General features: G+C 36.9%; 1 protein-coding gene across 1 annotated transcript in view; it reads left to right on the top strand.

The window, feature by feature from the left end:
• The window catches only part of MYOM2 (myomesin 2), a 688,720-nt gene that overhangs the window by 345,932 nt on the left and 325,355 nt on the right, over positions 1-17,433 (top strand). The window contains exon 15 of the mRNA XM_044061901.1: positions 12,670-12,853. Coding sequence (XP_043917836.1) covers positions 12,670-12,853 — 184 coding nt within the window. The remainder of the gene's footprint in view (positions 1-12,669; positions 12,854-17,433) is intronic.

The raw sequence follows: 17,433 nt of genomic DNA, 5'->3' as shown, positions 1-17,433 counted from the left end.
TTGATGGGGTGTTATTCTGTGTATGTGTGTGGCAGCATTTGTGTGTGTTACAATATGGGTGGTTTTGGATGAGTGTGTGTGTGTTCGTGTACATAAGATTCTGGCTGGTCATGAAGGTCACTTAGGGGATCATTAATGTAGGTGTGTGCATGTGTGTGTGTGTGTGTGTGTGTGTGTGTGTGTGTGTGTGTGTGTGTGTGTGTGTAAGTAAGCGTGTCCAAGAATGCAACGAGGTGATGGGTGTGCAGTTTATATACGCTGAGTGTCTGTGTATGCTTCTAAGATTAAACCATGAAATACTCAAGGGAGGGATCCTAGACACCAAGGAAATTTTATAAATATTACTCTGAGTCAGTTAGAAAGATAATAGAAGAAGTTTTATGTCATGAAGCATTTTCTGAACAAAAACATAAAATTTTAATTTCTCCCATCACTGGCAGGCAATGATCATTTGTGATTTAAAAGGGACAGTATTTTTGAAAGGCAAAATCAGAAACATTACATAAAATAAGGGACAGTTGAGATGTATGAGGGTGGTCCATGTGTCTGTTTTTAAATGAGTGTGTATGGAAAAGTGAATGAGGCGGTTACCTATGCCAAAGAGATGCATGGTCCCCAGAAGTGATTACTGCAGGAAGTTGTGGTAATACCACATGCAAATTAGCTGATAATGAGTTTTTTTATTATTATGGCAAATTATATCTCTGAATTGCAGTTCCCACATTTGGTAAAGTGCCTCTTTTGGCCATAGCAGTTTTCATGAGAGCAGAAAAAGTTCTATGAATCTCAGGCTAAGTCTCTACTCATTGGATCTTGAAGTACTTAACATCATACATGTACATTATAACATATCACAAATAATTGACTTTATTTTCAGACTATATATATATATATATATATATATATATATATATATATATATATATATATATGTGTGTGTGTGCATGTCTATCTATAACTATATATTTCTATATTTTTTATATCTATATATATATATATATATATATATATATATATATATATATATATAAATCTATATACATGATATAGATAGATATAGATATACATGCACACACACACACACACACACACACACACACACACACGCACATATATATATATATATATATATATATATATATATATATATATATATATATATATATATATATATATATATATATATATATATGGGTCCACTACAGAATCTCGAAAGCTCATAATACCGAAGCCCATAATCCTGAGACCAAAATCCCGAAAATTCAAAATCCCGAAAGCCCAAAATCCTGAAACTCAAAATCTTGAAAACACAAAATGGACATACGGACGTCATTGTGGCTTTGCTATTGTTAGCCCTGTGGTGTTAGGTCATGCGTTGGGTTCAGGTAAGTGTGCGGTTGGTTTTATGTTAGGGTTAGGGGCGGTTTAAGTGAGTTAGGGTTAGGGCGCAGGTTAGGCATGTATGCAATAGTGACAAATATTGGGGTTGGCGGTTTAAGTGAGTTAGGGTGCGGGTCAGGTGAGTGTGCGATAGTGATGGACCTTAGGGTTAGGGTTAGGGTCAGGGTCAGTTGGTAGATATTAGTGTCTTTATATTGACATATTAGCATTATTTGTGTTTTCAGGATTTTGAGTTTCAGGATTTTGGGCTTTCGGGATTTTGAATTTTCGGGATTTTGGTCTCAGGATTATGGGCTTCGGTATTATGAGCTTTCGAGATTCTGTAGTGGACCCATATATATATATATATATATATATATATATATATATATATATATATATATATATATGGGTCCACTATGTAATCCTGAAATACTGAAATCCCGAATTTCAGTATTTCGAAATTACATAGCTGACAACACACATTTTCAAAACCTGCTGAAGCGCAAAATTCAAAATCACGAAGTTCGGAGATGTTGAATTAGCGTTTTTGCTGGAGCGGTGTGTGAAGGGATGGGTTAAAGTTTAGGTAAGTATGTATGTATGTGTAAGTGTGTTGGTTAGGGGCTTTAGTGTGTGTAAGTGTGTGGTGTGACTGCGATGTGTGTGTATGAGGGACTGTAAAATGTGTGGGTGCGAGTTTCCTTTGTGTGTCTGTTTGTGCGATGTCGGATTTAGAATATTTAAGTAGATGGCATGGGGGGCATAGCTCCTCACATGGGGGGTGCAGGGGGACTTGGCCCCCTGCTTATCTATAGTGTAGTATTATATATCTGATTGTGTGGGAAGATGTGTGTATGTGTGTGCTGTATGTGTAGAGTATGTTTGGGATTTTAAATTTTGCAGTTATGGGGTTTTGTGATTTTGTGTTGTAGTTGGGTTTTCGGCTATATAATTTCAAAATACTGAAATTTGGGATTTCACTATTTCGGGACTACATAGTGAACCCATTTTTTACACACACATATATATTTTATATATATATATATATATATATATATATATATATATATATATATATATATAGTCTGATAATAAAGTCAATTATTTGTGAAAATGTTAATCTGTTGTTATGTACTTATTTGGTCTTATTCAAATAGCTTCTTGCTCCTCATGTAAGGTAAATATTTATTGAAAGGCTGCAGCAGATAGGACTGCAAAAAGACATTCGTCTTAGGTGCTGACTTGCTAGCTCAGTGTAATGTAGATAACTATCATTGTACATGTGTTGAATTTTAATCTCAGAGATGCGGAAAGATATCTTTTTCTCTAGTATTTCAGAGGAGGGATTACAAAATGTACCTGGTTGGGTTATCCTAATCATAATTCTCTTGGAGTCTTCTCATGTTCTCAGCCATGTCTACAGGCATTTGGATAATGAGAAGCATAAAGCCATAGTCTTTATTCAGTGAGAGAAAAATATAGGAGGAAGCTGATGATGGATAGTGGAAAGAGTTTTTGCTTCTACTGAAACTAAGAAATATATAATAGAGTGGTGGAGGGCTTTGTTCAGTAATTCAGGACAAATCTCTTACTCTTGCTTTTATTCATTGACCGTTTCTGAGAGGCATTCTACGAGAGAGTTTTTATGTCTGTGTGCGTGTGTGTGCGTGTGTGTGCGTGTGCGTGTGTGCGTGCGTGTGCGTGCGTGTGTGCGTGTGTGTGTGTGCGTGTGTGTGTGTGCGTGTGTGTGTGTGTGTGTGCGTGTGTGTGTGTGTGTGGGGTTGTGTGACTTTTGCATGTTACTTGCTATTTGCCAATCCATAGCCATATCTCGTTTGCAGAGAATTTGTGATGATAGCTCTTGGCCTGATAATATTGGCTGGAGAGGTGTAATGGATTATGCATATCCCTTATATTAAATTAAATGCATTTCTTGACTCATCACAATCTTTCAATTCACTCACATGATACAGCAATACAAGCTCTTTTCTTTTGAAACACATTCTCCTGCATAAGTACATATATACAAGAAAATTGTAAGCAGTGAATTAAGGGGTTTACTAAGGATAACACAGTATATCTAACTGTCTTGGATCACAGTATAAGTAAGAATTTTACTCAACACATTGATGCATTTGGAAGGCTGTCTATATGTGTAATGGTGGGGTAAATGCTTGCTTTACATATTGGAGATGGAAGCTTTCATAGATTCATAGGTAACTATTAACTAAACTGCTATTGTGGGCCATTTTAAGACTAGCCATTTTCCCTTTTGGTGCTTAGTTAACCTATCCTATTTGGTGTTAAACTGGCCTTACTGATCCCATGGTCGATAATTATATATTACCTCAAGTGAGAATAACTAAGATCATACCATAGATAATTTGAAGGGAACCATGCATGGCACAAAGCATTTAGGAGCTATCTTTCTCCAGAGACTCCCCATACTCTGGAATAGACTGCCCATACATGTCAAGCAGAGCACCTCCTTGGCCCTCTTCAAAAGGAACCTTGACAATTGGATGGGAGATAGGAGATTCACCCCAGGGATCACGTCAGTCACCCTGCTAGACAGGGGTCCAGAGAAGTAAATATTGTGGGAAGAAATATCCGGGGAATTGTTTGGCTAGGCTTGTATAGGCCCTAGGGCTGAAAGCCTAGAACCAACCTATGAACCTATTAATAGCACAGGGGCAAGCTTTCTTTTACAGATCCATACATCCAAGTTGCCCTTAAATTTGGACAAGGATAATTTTTGTTTTACATGGATGGGAAGTCTGTTCCAGTGTAACAGTATGTCCCTCCAAACTCTTCTGTTGATATTGCAGAGGAGGGCTTGACACGTTAGACTAAGTATTTCTGATTCCATGTAATCTGATGTGCAGTAGGTCCATCAGTACTGGGTTGGAGGTCGCCTTGTGTGTCAGATACAGCTCACCTCTTAGCAGTCTGTAGGATACAGAGTATAGTGCCAGAGCTTTGATTCGATCTATGCAGGACATATTGTCTATATGTATTTATATATATTTATATTGGGCATATGTGTTTCTCTTTTTTTCCACATGACAGTCTGAATCATATCACAGGATCAGAGGATCATATGTGCTTACTAAGCTAATGGCCCTCGGGCCCTTACAAGCCTAGCCAAGAGTTTATCCCCAAAAAGAAACTTCACTCAGCACTTGTTACCCAAGTCAATGAGGGACACAGGTGGAATCCCTGGGATAAATTTGTGGTCTCCTAGCCTCTCATCAAGGTTGCACTTGAAAAGGTTCAGTGAGGTATTCTGTTTGACGTGTATGGGAAGTCTGTTCCAGAGATGGGGCAGCCTCTGGGAGAAAAACCTGTTGTATGCATTTTTTATTTTTCTCACTTAGCTTTAATTTGGTGAATGGTATTAGTAATATTGATTCTGTTGCCCAAAAAACAACCCCCGCCATGTTGTATAGGAAATGGCATTATGATTGTGTAGCATGAACCTGAAAGAAATATATGGCTGTATATTCAACATAAATTACTTGTGGTATATGATCTAACTTATAATTCATGTTTATTATTTCAATAATTGATGAAAACTCTGTGGCTGTCTATAAAATAAAGAGAAAAGCAGCATATTAAACATCCTATACTAAATGTGATAATAGAAAAAAATGAAACTAGGTGAAAATAAACAAAAGCAGCCTTGACTGACTGCCTCTTGGCTCCAGTCCTGCTTATAAACAGATACATTCTTGATCTGAAGTATTTACCTGTCTATGTTATATGGCTTACTTTATTCAATTTCCCACAGAAAAAGGCAAGCCTTGAAGAGGCTGTTCAAGGAAAGGCACAATCATCTACCTGAAGCAGGGTGGCCACAGGCATATTCATACCAAGATTTTAATTATGTAAACAGATGTGAATTAACCATAGAGAAAGAAACAGTGGCACCATCACACACTCGATTAGTAGTCTTGAAATCAGTGCAAACACTGGCTAAACCAGTATTTCTACCTTCCTAAAACAATTCCTAAAGCATAATAGTTGCATTATATGTTATGATTTATAGGTTGGATTGCCCAGATAACAATGCACACTTTGAATTACAGTTAGAGAAGTGAAATGCAGTGACAGAGTGCATGGTGAGAGTGCTAGAAGCAGTATTTTTTATTAGACTGGGGTGGGGCATAACAACCCCAGAGGTAAACTGTCGTAGCTGCAAATCTATGCTTTGTAACTAAGTACTATATGACAGCCTGTACCACTGCTTTTGGTATGGGAGGAGCCAGAAATTCTCTTATGATAAAGTGTCTGTCTACACAACCTCTTCCAACTATTGTTTCACTGAAAAAAAAAAGTTTTTTGAAATTAGGTTTGAAGAAGGTATCATTAGGGTCATCCAGAAAGTTCAGCTTATGCTATAAATAAAAATGGCATTTTCGATTATTTTTGAAGAGAAGTACTTCACAGAAGGAACGGAAGGGGCACAAAAAGGATGAATGGATGGTAGGAAGGAGGGGTCTCTCATGTTGTAATAATTGTCATATTAAGTGTAATTCAGCCTTTACGCTAAGAGACACTTAATTGATGCAAAGATAATTTTCTGCTTCCAAAAATTAGATGTAATTAGTTCATTATGATTTAATTATCTGATTTATTTGAACAGATATTTTTATGAACCACCTATGTAGTTTATTCACTTATTACACTGCAAATAAACTCCTTGTGATAGCATACAGAAACATCATGGCAGTATGTTACCCATCATTCAGTACATGTTGTGCCATGGAAGATGCATAGTTTAGTGAGCGATGCAAAACCGGCTCATTTTTCTGCTAGTTTGGCAAGCAAATAATTATTTATTCACCTTTTTGTATTTTTTATGAAAAATAATTAGCTTCACAAGGTTTAAATGTGAACAAGCCTTGTGTTTAAGCAATATCATAAGGTGACTTCAAGATAAGGGGGACTGTAAGAAGAAATTGAATGGGTGGGATATATGTATATAGACATCTACCAACCACCATAGTACCTGCTCGTTCTAGCCAATTTACTTAATATATAAACCATGTATGTCTAATTGTGATCAGCAGTGCTGACCTTCGGAGAAATCAAGCCATGGACAGAAGATTCCATGGCTTCATCCTACTCTCCCCTAAAAAGATAGATTGACATGAATGTGAAAGAAGAAATTGCCACAGAGATGTACATCAAGCTATTATTGTCATACATAAACACAGCATGCCTCCTCCTCCTCTGAAATGACAGATACCTCCTGTGTACCCCTCTAATTATAATTGGTATGAAAGTGAAAGAACACATTTCCACAGTAATATATCTCAACATGTTGCTGTCAGATGTATATACTAAGCATACGTCACTTTCCCTACAACAAATTATAGTGAATTATATACATTCATCAGATGTTGGTGAGGAAACAATAATCAGACTGATGTCGTTCACCTAGTCACTCCTGAAAAGTACATTGCTCATAGGCAAGCTATAATGATATTCTATGCATACGTCTGAGGTTTGATATTGATAATAGATAAGGAATAATGATCACACTGTTCCCACACCCTGTACACAGCATATTGATCTTCTGTCACACCTCTGAGTAGGTCTAGTTTTAAACTTGGTGGGAATCTGGGCAGAGGTTGAGGATATAAACTCCCTAATAAGTGTGTATTAAAATCCACTTATACAGCCAAAGGCATGAGTGCCAGAAGCTCTGAGATCCCAAATGCTCTACACTGCGGTCTGTTATGTGTTTCAACTGTTATTTTATACTGCTGCCCAGATTTTATGTGTGTACCCTGGATATTGTTAGTTCACAGATAAAACTGGTGACTATTTTTCACACACTCACAAACTGACACTGCCCTTGACAAACCATATCATAAGATTCACACACACACACACACACACACACACACACACACACACACACACACACACACACACACACACTGCACACTTAGCTACAGGTTAATACTCAGACAGAGATAAGGAGTATGTGCAGACTCCATATAAAGGATCCACAGACAAGAACATAACCAGATCACCAGGGACTGCAAGATGGCAATGCTTCATGCTGCACTACTGTGCCAGTGATCACTTGCCTTCATGCATATCCTGTCCAAACCACCAGCCACTTATTGCTTGCAAAGATGATGGAAAGTGAACATTATGGATAACATATGATACTTGAATACAGCCTAACTCCCACATACACATGCATAAGTAAGCCATCGGAATATTAATTCCTCATGAATTTCAGCAAGTACAATACACTGTGTAGCACTGTTTCTGCCATGCCAGATCAAGGGCTATTTTACTGTGGTCTGACACTGCTACTACAAGCCAAATCAGTGAGTGGCTAACTGTGATCAAACAACATCAGGGTAAGTCAATTTTATCCATTGAGAGCCTGCATACCTATCAATTGCAGCCACTTAATCATCTGTGTACAACTAATCTGAATGATTGTGAGTAAAAAAAGGACACACACAAGTTCTGCATAGCCACATTGACTGTTTAAGTTGATCATGACAGTATGGCCAGTAATTTTCATTCACAAACAGCCCCCGTGCCCAACAGTTATAGAAATGTTGTTGACTGTGTAAATCTCTAATTCTGACTGTGGTAAAATGTAATGGTCACAACAATATACACTTTCACAAAAACATATGGTAGACACTCTAAAGTTCTCCAGTTTTCTTCACATAAATGTAGAATAGTTCAGTAAACCTAGATTCATGATTATTTAACCAAAGCAAATAGAAGCAGGGTCAGTCACTTTCATTGACAGAAAGCCCCCATACTCAGCAATTATTTACTGTATATGCCACAATAAAGTATTAAACTTGCTTTAGATAAGTACATATCAGTCAAGTAAAGCCAAAAAATATAACTATTCAGCTTAAACAAAGGACAACAAGCTGTTTCATTTTCATACCAAACAGCTGCCATACCCAGAAATTATAGCCATTTTTTTGACTATGTACAAATCTGATGTATGATTAAGATAAAGGTATGGCAATGGTAATGTTTTTCAAATGTTTCACAATGTCACCACAGCAAAGTATTCCAACTTTCTTCACAAAAATACACATTAAACCCACAAAACTAGAATAAGGACTGCTCATTCTGAGCAAACAACACTAGGGTTAGCCATTTGCATCCAAATGCATCCCTTCTGTCCAGACATTCTAGCTACCTTATTAACTGCACAAATCAGATGTCTGATTTTAACAAAATAATAGCCACAGAAATGAAGTACAAGTCATTTTACACACACATACACAGACAAACACTCTGATGTGCTCAGCAATTAAAGACATATTTTTGACTGTGTATACTTCAGACATCTGACTGTGATCAAATGACTGAATAAATGCATAAATAATAGCTACAATAATGTACTTCACCACATCATCAATGTATGCAGCGCAATACACTGTGAACTGCATGAACACTGAGAATCAGACTGATGGCATACATACATACACAGATATGCCCTCCAAGTGCAGTCACTTTTATGACAGTGTATACCAGAGAAGTCTGTTTGTGGTCAAATTAATAAATACATAAATCATGCTATAGCAATATATTTCAGTTTGCCAATAATCATGCCACAGTAATATATTTCAGTTTGCCACTATCAATTGATACATTGCATCCCTCTGCCACTCCCCTTAAAATACTCACATATATGTTCATGTATATACACAGTTGCATGCACACACACAAATGTACACAGACATACACAAAATTTAACTACGAAGACAAGCTTACTTTTCAGGCTACGTGGAAGTGGGGATCATAAAATTTAATGAAATATGAACATCTAATTTAAAAGAAAAAAAACTCCTCTCACTCACAATCCCATCCATATGTCAGTCTGTTTTTTTTTTTTTCAGAATGAGTCAGGTTGCCTAAGGCACCAGCCATTTGATGCAGCCTGAGACAATGGAGAAGGTTACCTGAATCCCAACTGCTTCATCAAGCAACCCATGTAGACCCTACTACAACATAATTTTTATACCACCAAGAATGACAGGATCACCTGCAAAAAAGCATAATCACATATTCTCTGTAGGGGCATATGCATAAATACTTGGCCATTTGCCATTTCAGCTGACCTTTTTAAAATAGAAATTAGAATCCATGAGCACATTTCTGGGTTTTGATGTGAGAAAGTTGACTACTTTTGGTGGAGGGGGGGTAATTTTTATTTTGGAGGGTGTTAGACTACCAATACAGTACCACAAGCTGATGTTTTGTTTAGGTAAATGGAAAACTAAATGTTGGTGGCTTTATCAGACTTATTGATAATTTTATCTATTAAGGATACTGTACCTAGGGAAAGATGAGTGGGGCAGCTGCCCTGGACAAAAGCTGATAATGACACAATCAGCAATATAGATGAGGTGCCAGTTTATCTCAGCAAGTCAGTGGCACTTGAGTTGCAGGCTGCAAGTGCAATATTCAAGTCCGACATGAAATTGTGACTGCTTAATGTGATTTGAGTGTGTGCTTTTATGTTAGGAATAGTGACAGAAACTGTAGCAAAGGCCAAGTACAGCTCTTGCTGCAGTCCAGGGGAAGTCTTTTTTGGCTCGGTACTGTAGGATTTATTTTATCCTCACCTTTGGCAGAGAGGGGTGCTGACTGGGGTTTGCCCAGGGAGCTAACTTACATAGCTACAGCTCTGGACACTAACACCAAATGTAGAATCATATTGGGTGAGTGGCGCAAACTTTTTTTATTTTTCAAGATCAATTATGTTTAATGTGAAGAACAAATAATATGCAATTTTTGTGCTAAGTATAACCCAGTAAAAGCAAAGTATTTCATATATCAAAATGAATGTTGTCCCATACACACACATTTATAGAGCTGTATATTAATATTTATATTTTAGATATATTTATCACAAGAAGTTGGTGATGTGCGATAAAAAATTGACCAAGAAATAAATACACTCACACTGGACCAAAGGACTTCCATTCCAAATTAATAAACCCACCTTGTTAAATAGTCATACTTAAATAAAGCCACATTGTATAAAAAAACAGCTTTAATAGCTGAGATTAAGCACTTTCATCCATTTTCTTGGACTTCATCAAAATCAACACAGTCACAAAGAAACTCAACTTATATAACAATATCAATTAAACAATTGAAACAATTGAATTAATGTTGACAAAGCTAATTAATCTAAAGACTATTAAAAACATTCTCAATAACCAACTATAAACTCAAACTACAAATTCCTTTACAAAAACAAGACATATATATCTCTAAAAACAGTCAAGATCTAAGACCAATATATTTATAATTGTTAGATCTCATTTTTAAAACAGGATATACATTAATATAGTCATTAATACCAAGAGGATGGTTGGCATATAATCTAACTTGTCATTTTGTTTCTCTTCCTTTTAAAAAGGTTTTAAGGTCACCACCCCTAGGATTAACATTTACCTGTTCTAGAAGTCCAAATTTAAAATTAGAACAAATAGGACTAGTGGAAAGGTGTTTAAATAAAGCATTGTTAATATTTCTCCTATTTACTTGATATGCTCATAAATCCTACTTTTCAAAGCTCTACCAGTTTTCCCAACAAGAAAAGCTGGGCAGTCACAGCACTTGGACAAATAAACTACCCCTTAGTTTAACAATTCCCTCTGATAAATTTTATTTTAGATCTCGTATTCTTCTCTAGACACAGGGATTTGTTTTCTAAGGGCACTGCTTAAAGGAACCACACTTATAAGTACCTTATGTCTTAACAAGATGTGTTGATTTGTTCTTTGTCACCTTCAAAAAGCTGCTTATGGTTTTGTGATGTCTTAAAAGCAAAAGGAGAAGGGCTAAGGGTTTCATAAATGTCAAATTACTTTGGAGGAGACCCCATTCATTTAGGAATATATTCTTGACCTGCTTGGCCTGGGGACCATATTCTAAAATCAATGCTCTCTCAAAAAAAAAACAAAAAAAAAAAATATATATATATATATATATATATATATATATATATATACACACTTCTTCTCTCCTGACCTCACCCAGGCTCTGGGTGGGCCCCCTGACTCATTAGAGGTCAAGCTCAGTAGTAACTCACTTCCAGGCCTAGTGAATAAGGTATCCAGTAGGTAGTAGTGTGAATGGAGTTGAAAGCTATCATTCATCTGTCTGCCAGTCATTAACCCTAGCTGTGGGAGTAACATGCAGTTATTGTTACTACCTCTTGTGTTAACCATAGACAGCCTTCAAGCCTCCTGGTCTCCAACAGTGGTCACACAAGCATTTTGTTTCCTCACATCCTTCCCCCTGGAATAGGAACATTGGCCATTGTCTGCTTCATCTTAGCCTTTCCAGCTAGCCCTGTCACCATCCGGTGTCCATTCCTTAACTGAGGTCACCAGCAGCACAGGAGGGTGCCTGAATCTGTGCTATTTATCTAGCTAAAATAACTGTTACATTTTAAATAGATATCATCACTTGAATGAACTGTTTGACTAAAATAAATATTTCTGCTCCTTTCAATGGTTTATATGTAGTGTAGTCAGCTTTTGGTAAGAATTCTGTATTTACAAGTACAGCTGTCTTGACAGTTTTATGGAGATGCACCTTTATTAAGGAAATCACAGAAAATATGAGGATGGCTTGATTGTCTTGCCACATATAAAGTTATTGCATAAGCCATTTGCCAACCAAGTTCTTAGTGCATTACTTTTTATTATTATTATTATTTTTATGTGACTACCATGCAGATATCCCCATATCTATTGTTCTTAATGGACTTCAGACCCATTAAGTCATACACATGCAATATATGTGTATGGAATCAAAGCTTACTTCCATTATACCTGAATGTGACCTAAATATATATTCTGAATTACTTACATTAGTCCAAATTATCTGGGATGAAATGTATATAACATGAAATACTTGTATAATTTGTAATGTGGGGAATTTTTATGAAGGTAACATTATTTCTTTGACTTTTGCTGTTGTAAATATGATATAATCACAATTGTAACTATTTATAAGAATGCCAAAACTTTTATTATAAAGAAAACAACTTTCAGTAATTCTACATAGGCCATTGTCTGCTTCATCTTAGCCTTTCCAGCTAGCCCTGTCAATCAAATACTATGCTGATAAAATAAACCTATTTGTAATAATTCTGAGTGCAGCAAGTGACATCCGTTTAAAGATAAGTACAAGAAAATAATTTGTTATTTAATAGTTCATGTTGAAATCCTTTGTTCAAACTGTTTCTTTTTCTTAATCTAGTCACTTGCTGGAAGTACTGGCTGGCAGAGGGTAAACCCGGAAGTTGCGATTAGATCCCCACGGTATGCTGTTTTTGACCTTGCTGAAGGAAAATCCTATTCTTTCCGTGTCCTCTCAGTCAACAAGTATGGGGTTAGTGACCCTTCTGTGCCAACAAAACCAGTTCAGGCTGCTGAACGCATAGGTAAGTCTTCTGTCTTTTGGAAGTATTACAGTGTACACAGAACTATTGCAGTATTTTTGCCTATTGTCCATTATAGATAGATTTAGAAACTGTTTTCCGATTAATTCTATTGAAAACAAAACAAGTATTTCTCATTTCATTAGTTTTTTTAGTTAAATCAGAAAAAAATGTGAAGCAAAAAGTAATCACATTACTAAGCTGCACTAGAACTTATTTAGTATATTTTTCAGCTAAAATGAATCACAGTTGAGTGTGCAGCCACTCTCTGTTACATATAACCATAGCTACAGCATTTGTCACCCTATGCAGACTACCACAATTGCAAAAAGAAAGAAAGAAAGGAAAAAGGTCCCACAACTATAGCAAGCAGATTGCTACAATGCCAACAAACACCTTGCTGAAGATACTACCACAAACTTGCACTAACTCCTTTGCCATTGCCATATGTAGCTTTATTCATGTATAGTTCCTATAACCTGCATTCTCTAAGTGGAACATTAAATCAGTCATAACATAGAAAAATTGTTCTGAATAAGGAGCTAGAGATGCATGGTCATGATCATTAAGTTCTATAATCGTGAATATTTAACTGCAGTCAATAAAATGTTATAGCTGCAATTTAGAGTAGTAGGAATATGCTTTCATTACCTTTATGAAGTTATCTGGTTTAATCACAGTGCCCAAATAATTACACTGTATGTAGCAGACAATTGCAAAACAATTGGGAAGGTCGCATCTATCCCGAAATACATTACTTTATAAAGTTTATTTAGAATTTCTGCTTTAATGTTTCCTTTCAAACAATGCCTACTCTCTGCCAAAGCTTGTGTTTTTTTCAATTGTGTTTCCTGGCATTCTCACAGGAGTAGCACAGATGCTTGGCATCTTATGCAGATTACCAAATCAGAGATCTAGGTATCTGTGCAGTTCTGGACTGAGCTTATCTGTATCTCTTGCCTGTCCAGACATTTCCAATCACAAGAGTTTTACAAGCAAGATGTTATCAATGCACTAGATCATGATGATTGGTTAGAATGAATACTTCTTCTGACTGGTGTGCTTACCATAAATTAACTAAAAAACAAACAAAAAATCATTAACAGTATCTTTAGTGAACAGTAGTGTGTGTGTGTGTGTGTGTGTGTGTGTATGTGCGTGTGTGTGTGTGTGTGTGTGTGTGTGTGTGTGTGTGTGTGTGTGTGTGCACTTCAGCACCCACACCTTTTGTTAGCTGCCAGATTAGCATATATTACAACATACTAAGACCATTTATCAGTAGCTGGACTGCAAGTAAGTTCGTAGCATGCTACTGTCTTAAAGTCCTGAAAGTAATATTCACAAAATCTGCACTTGTATGCCAAGTCAACATCTGTATATTTAAAATTAAACTACGTTTCTTGCTGTCAGTATGCTGATGAAAAGACCTTGAAAAACACAGTGGCTTAGAAGATAAATGACTCCCTTTATTCTCTACCATCTAAATAAATGTTGTTCTTAGACATTTGGCAAAAATGAAGTGCATATATGTAAATATACTCATATAAGCAGAACTAGGTCACACACACACACACACACACACACACACACACACACACACACACACACACACACACACACACACACACAGACACAGACACACACAGACACACAGACACACACACACACACACAGACACACACACACACACACACACACACACACACACACACACACACACACACACACACACACACACACCAACTTAGTAGGCTGGCACCTGTTTTACAGTCTGCGGCAAATTACTGTCCACAGCTGATTAGAGTAGACTACTTGTCTAATGCTGTCAGTAAATTAGCTAGCACTCATTTCTGCTGTTTGTAAATATATGATGGATTAATTGTGAAGAAGCACTTTTGTGTCAGTATTCAGTGGAGCTGCTTAAAACAGACCATGACATTTTATAGACAGCATTAACTTGGGTCATTTGAGATAAGATTTTAGCAAGCCAGAATTGACTACTATGTCACAAGTGATATGGGAATTTATTTATGTAAACTTTTTGCGGGCCAAAGTTCTCTTAATAGCCATGTGGGATATCTTTGGGGATGATCTGCAGTGGTATTTACACAGAGCATGAGAAGTTAGGTCCCTTGCAAAGGAAGGCCCCTTCATTTTGCTGATATATGTTGTAGAATCTTTAACATCAAACTACTCTACCAAACATTCAGACAGAATGGTACAGTTAAGCGCCATTAAATGCTGCACTACAGTATCAGTAAAGATGCATTCATCCATGGGTCTGATGCAGGAATACTGCACCACAATATGGTTACAGATGCATTCATCCATGGGACTGATGCAGGAATACTGCACCACATTATCAGTAAAGATCCATTCATCCATGGGTCTGATGCAGGAATACTGCACCACAGTATGGTTACAGATGCATTCATCCATGGGTCTGATGCAGGAATACTGCACCACAGTATGGTTACAGATGCATTCATCCATGGGTCTGATGCAGGAATACTGAACCACAGTATGGTTACAGATGCATTTATCCATGGGTCTGATGCAGGAATAATGCACCACAGTATTGGTACAGATGCATACATCCATGGGTCTGATGCAGAAATACTGCACTAGGTCAGTCCAGATGCATTCATCCAGGGGTCTGATGCAGGAATAATACACCACAGTATTGGTACAGATGCATGCATCCATGGGTCTGATGCAGAAATATTGCACCACAGTATTGGTACATATGCATTCATCCTTGGGTCTGATGCAGGAATACTGCACCACAGTATGGCTACAGATGCATTCCTCCATGAGTGTGATGCAGGAATACTGCACCACAGTATTGGTACATATGCATTCATCCATGGGTCTGATGCAGGAATACTGCATCACAGTATCAGTACAGATGCATTCATCCATGGGTCTGATGCAGGAATACTGCATCACAGTATCAGTACAGATGCATTCATCCATGGGTCTGATGCAGGAATACTGCACTACAGTATCGGTACAGATGCATTCATCCATGCGTCTGATGCATGAATACTGCACTACAGTATCGCTACAGCTGCATTCATCCATGGGTGTGATACAGGAATGGAGCTGACAATTTTTGACTTTTTCTAATTTAATGATTTTTGTTAACAGTTTAAAGTAATAAAACACAGCTTGAAAAAGGATAAATGACTGATGTCAGCTAGATAATTCTGATTTTCTAAATGTGCAAATTATGTGAGAGACAAAAAATAACATAAAAGACAAGAGAATATTTTATTCACTAAGTAAACTAATCTTAACACTCTCATGCAATCTGAACAATGACTTACTTTTACTCCTTCTCCTTTCATTGACAGTAATACCCATCAACTTAACGTCACACAAACCTCTTGCTTGAGAGGAATGTGTAATAATGTTAGTTTTGCATTCTTGTGCCACACCAGCGTTTACTAATGCTTGCTATTATCTTTCTGCTCTCTTACTGCTTATAGGATTAACCTAATTACTCATCAAAGCACTTAAACCTCACATGGAAAAGGATTCAAGGAGATTACCAGAACATATGAACCACATTATCCTTTACTCAGTCACTTCTCCAATGATTAAATTAGTCTTTTTGCCTAAAACAAATAAATGTATAACTTAAATTGCCATCTGTGAAGGCTCCTCATCTGCTGGTCTCATAACTTGCTCCACTTCTTCAGACTGTCTGCTTTCTGCCAAACCTATTCCACTGATTTACAGAAAAGAAGCCCCTTTCAAGTTATATCATGTCTTTTCCAGTTTGTTTAAGCCTTTTTTCCTGCCAAATATCTGAAAATATCATGCTAAAATTAATTAATCTTGTCCCTTCTTCATGACTAACAGCTTCTGCCAAGGGGCAGCTATTCCTCTGCTCTTGGTGAAATTAATAATATGACTTATAATTTGAGTTAATTACAGCATGAATTACTGAGATAGTTCCTTGAAAGAAAACATCTACAAGAAAAGCTGTCCTGCAATCATAAGCACTCTATAGATCTTCTCATAGCCGTAACTCATTCATAACCTAAGGATTCCTCTTACCTTTTGAAAGGATAGTTATTTTTACTTTGACCATTGTGGGAGGATAGCAACTTCACTCGTAATACCAGAGAGTAATTCTGCCAGTTCCTTCTCAAAATGTTCATGTTGCCATTTGCAGAACTTTAGGGGGCCAGTCCCATTGCTTGATTTTAAAGATTTAATTTCTGATTTTCTTTAACCTATTTCTGCATCTTTCTGTAGTCGTTGGATAATAGTGAATCCGTGAGCTGTATAATTTTTCCCAAGCTGATCCCACAAGTAAGGTTCAACAACACTGGGCTTTAGCATATAATTATGAATAAATTGACTGCCTCTTTGATAGACTAATGTTCCTGTACTTCCAATAATTCCCGACCACTTATCTGTGAAACTGAATGCCTTGGCTTTTAACCTTGACATTTTTAGGTTATATATGTGAGAGAGTGGGTCCCCATAGAAACACCAGTTATCCTCAGATATTACCAGCTCATCTTCTGCTTTTATTTATGAGAAGAATCTGTTTTTACCTTTCCATGTGA

Source organism: Protopterus annectens, chromosome 2.part0, assembly GCF_019279795.1.
Source record: "Protopterus annectens isolate FY-2018-M chromosome 2.part0, PAN1.0, whole genome shotgun sequence".
Classification (NCBI taxonomy): domain Eukaryota; kingdom Metazoa; phylum Chordata; order Ceratodontiformes; family Protopteridae; genus Protopterus; species Protopterus annectens.
This window is presented reverse-complemented; position numbering and strand designations above follow the sequence as displayed.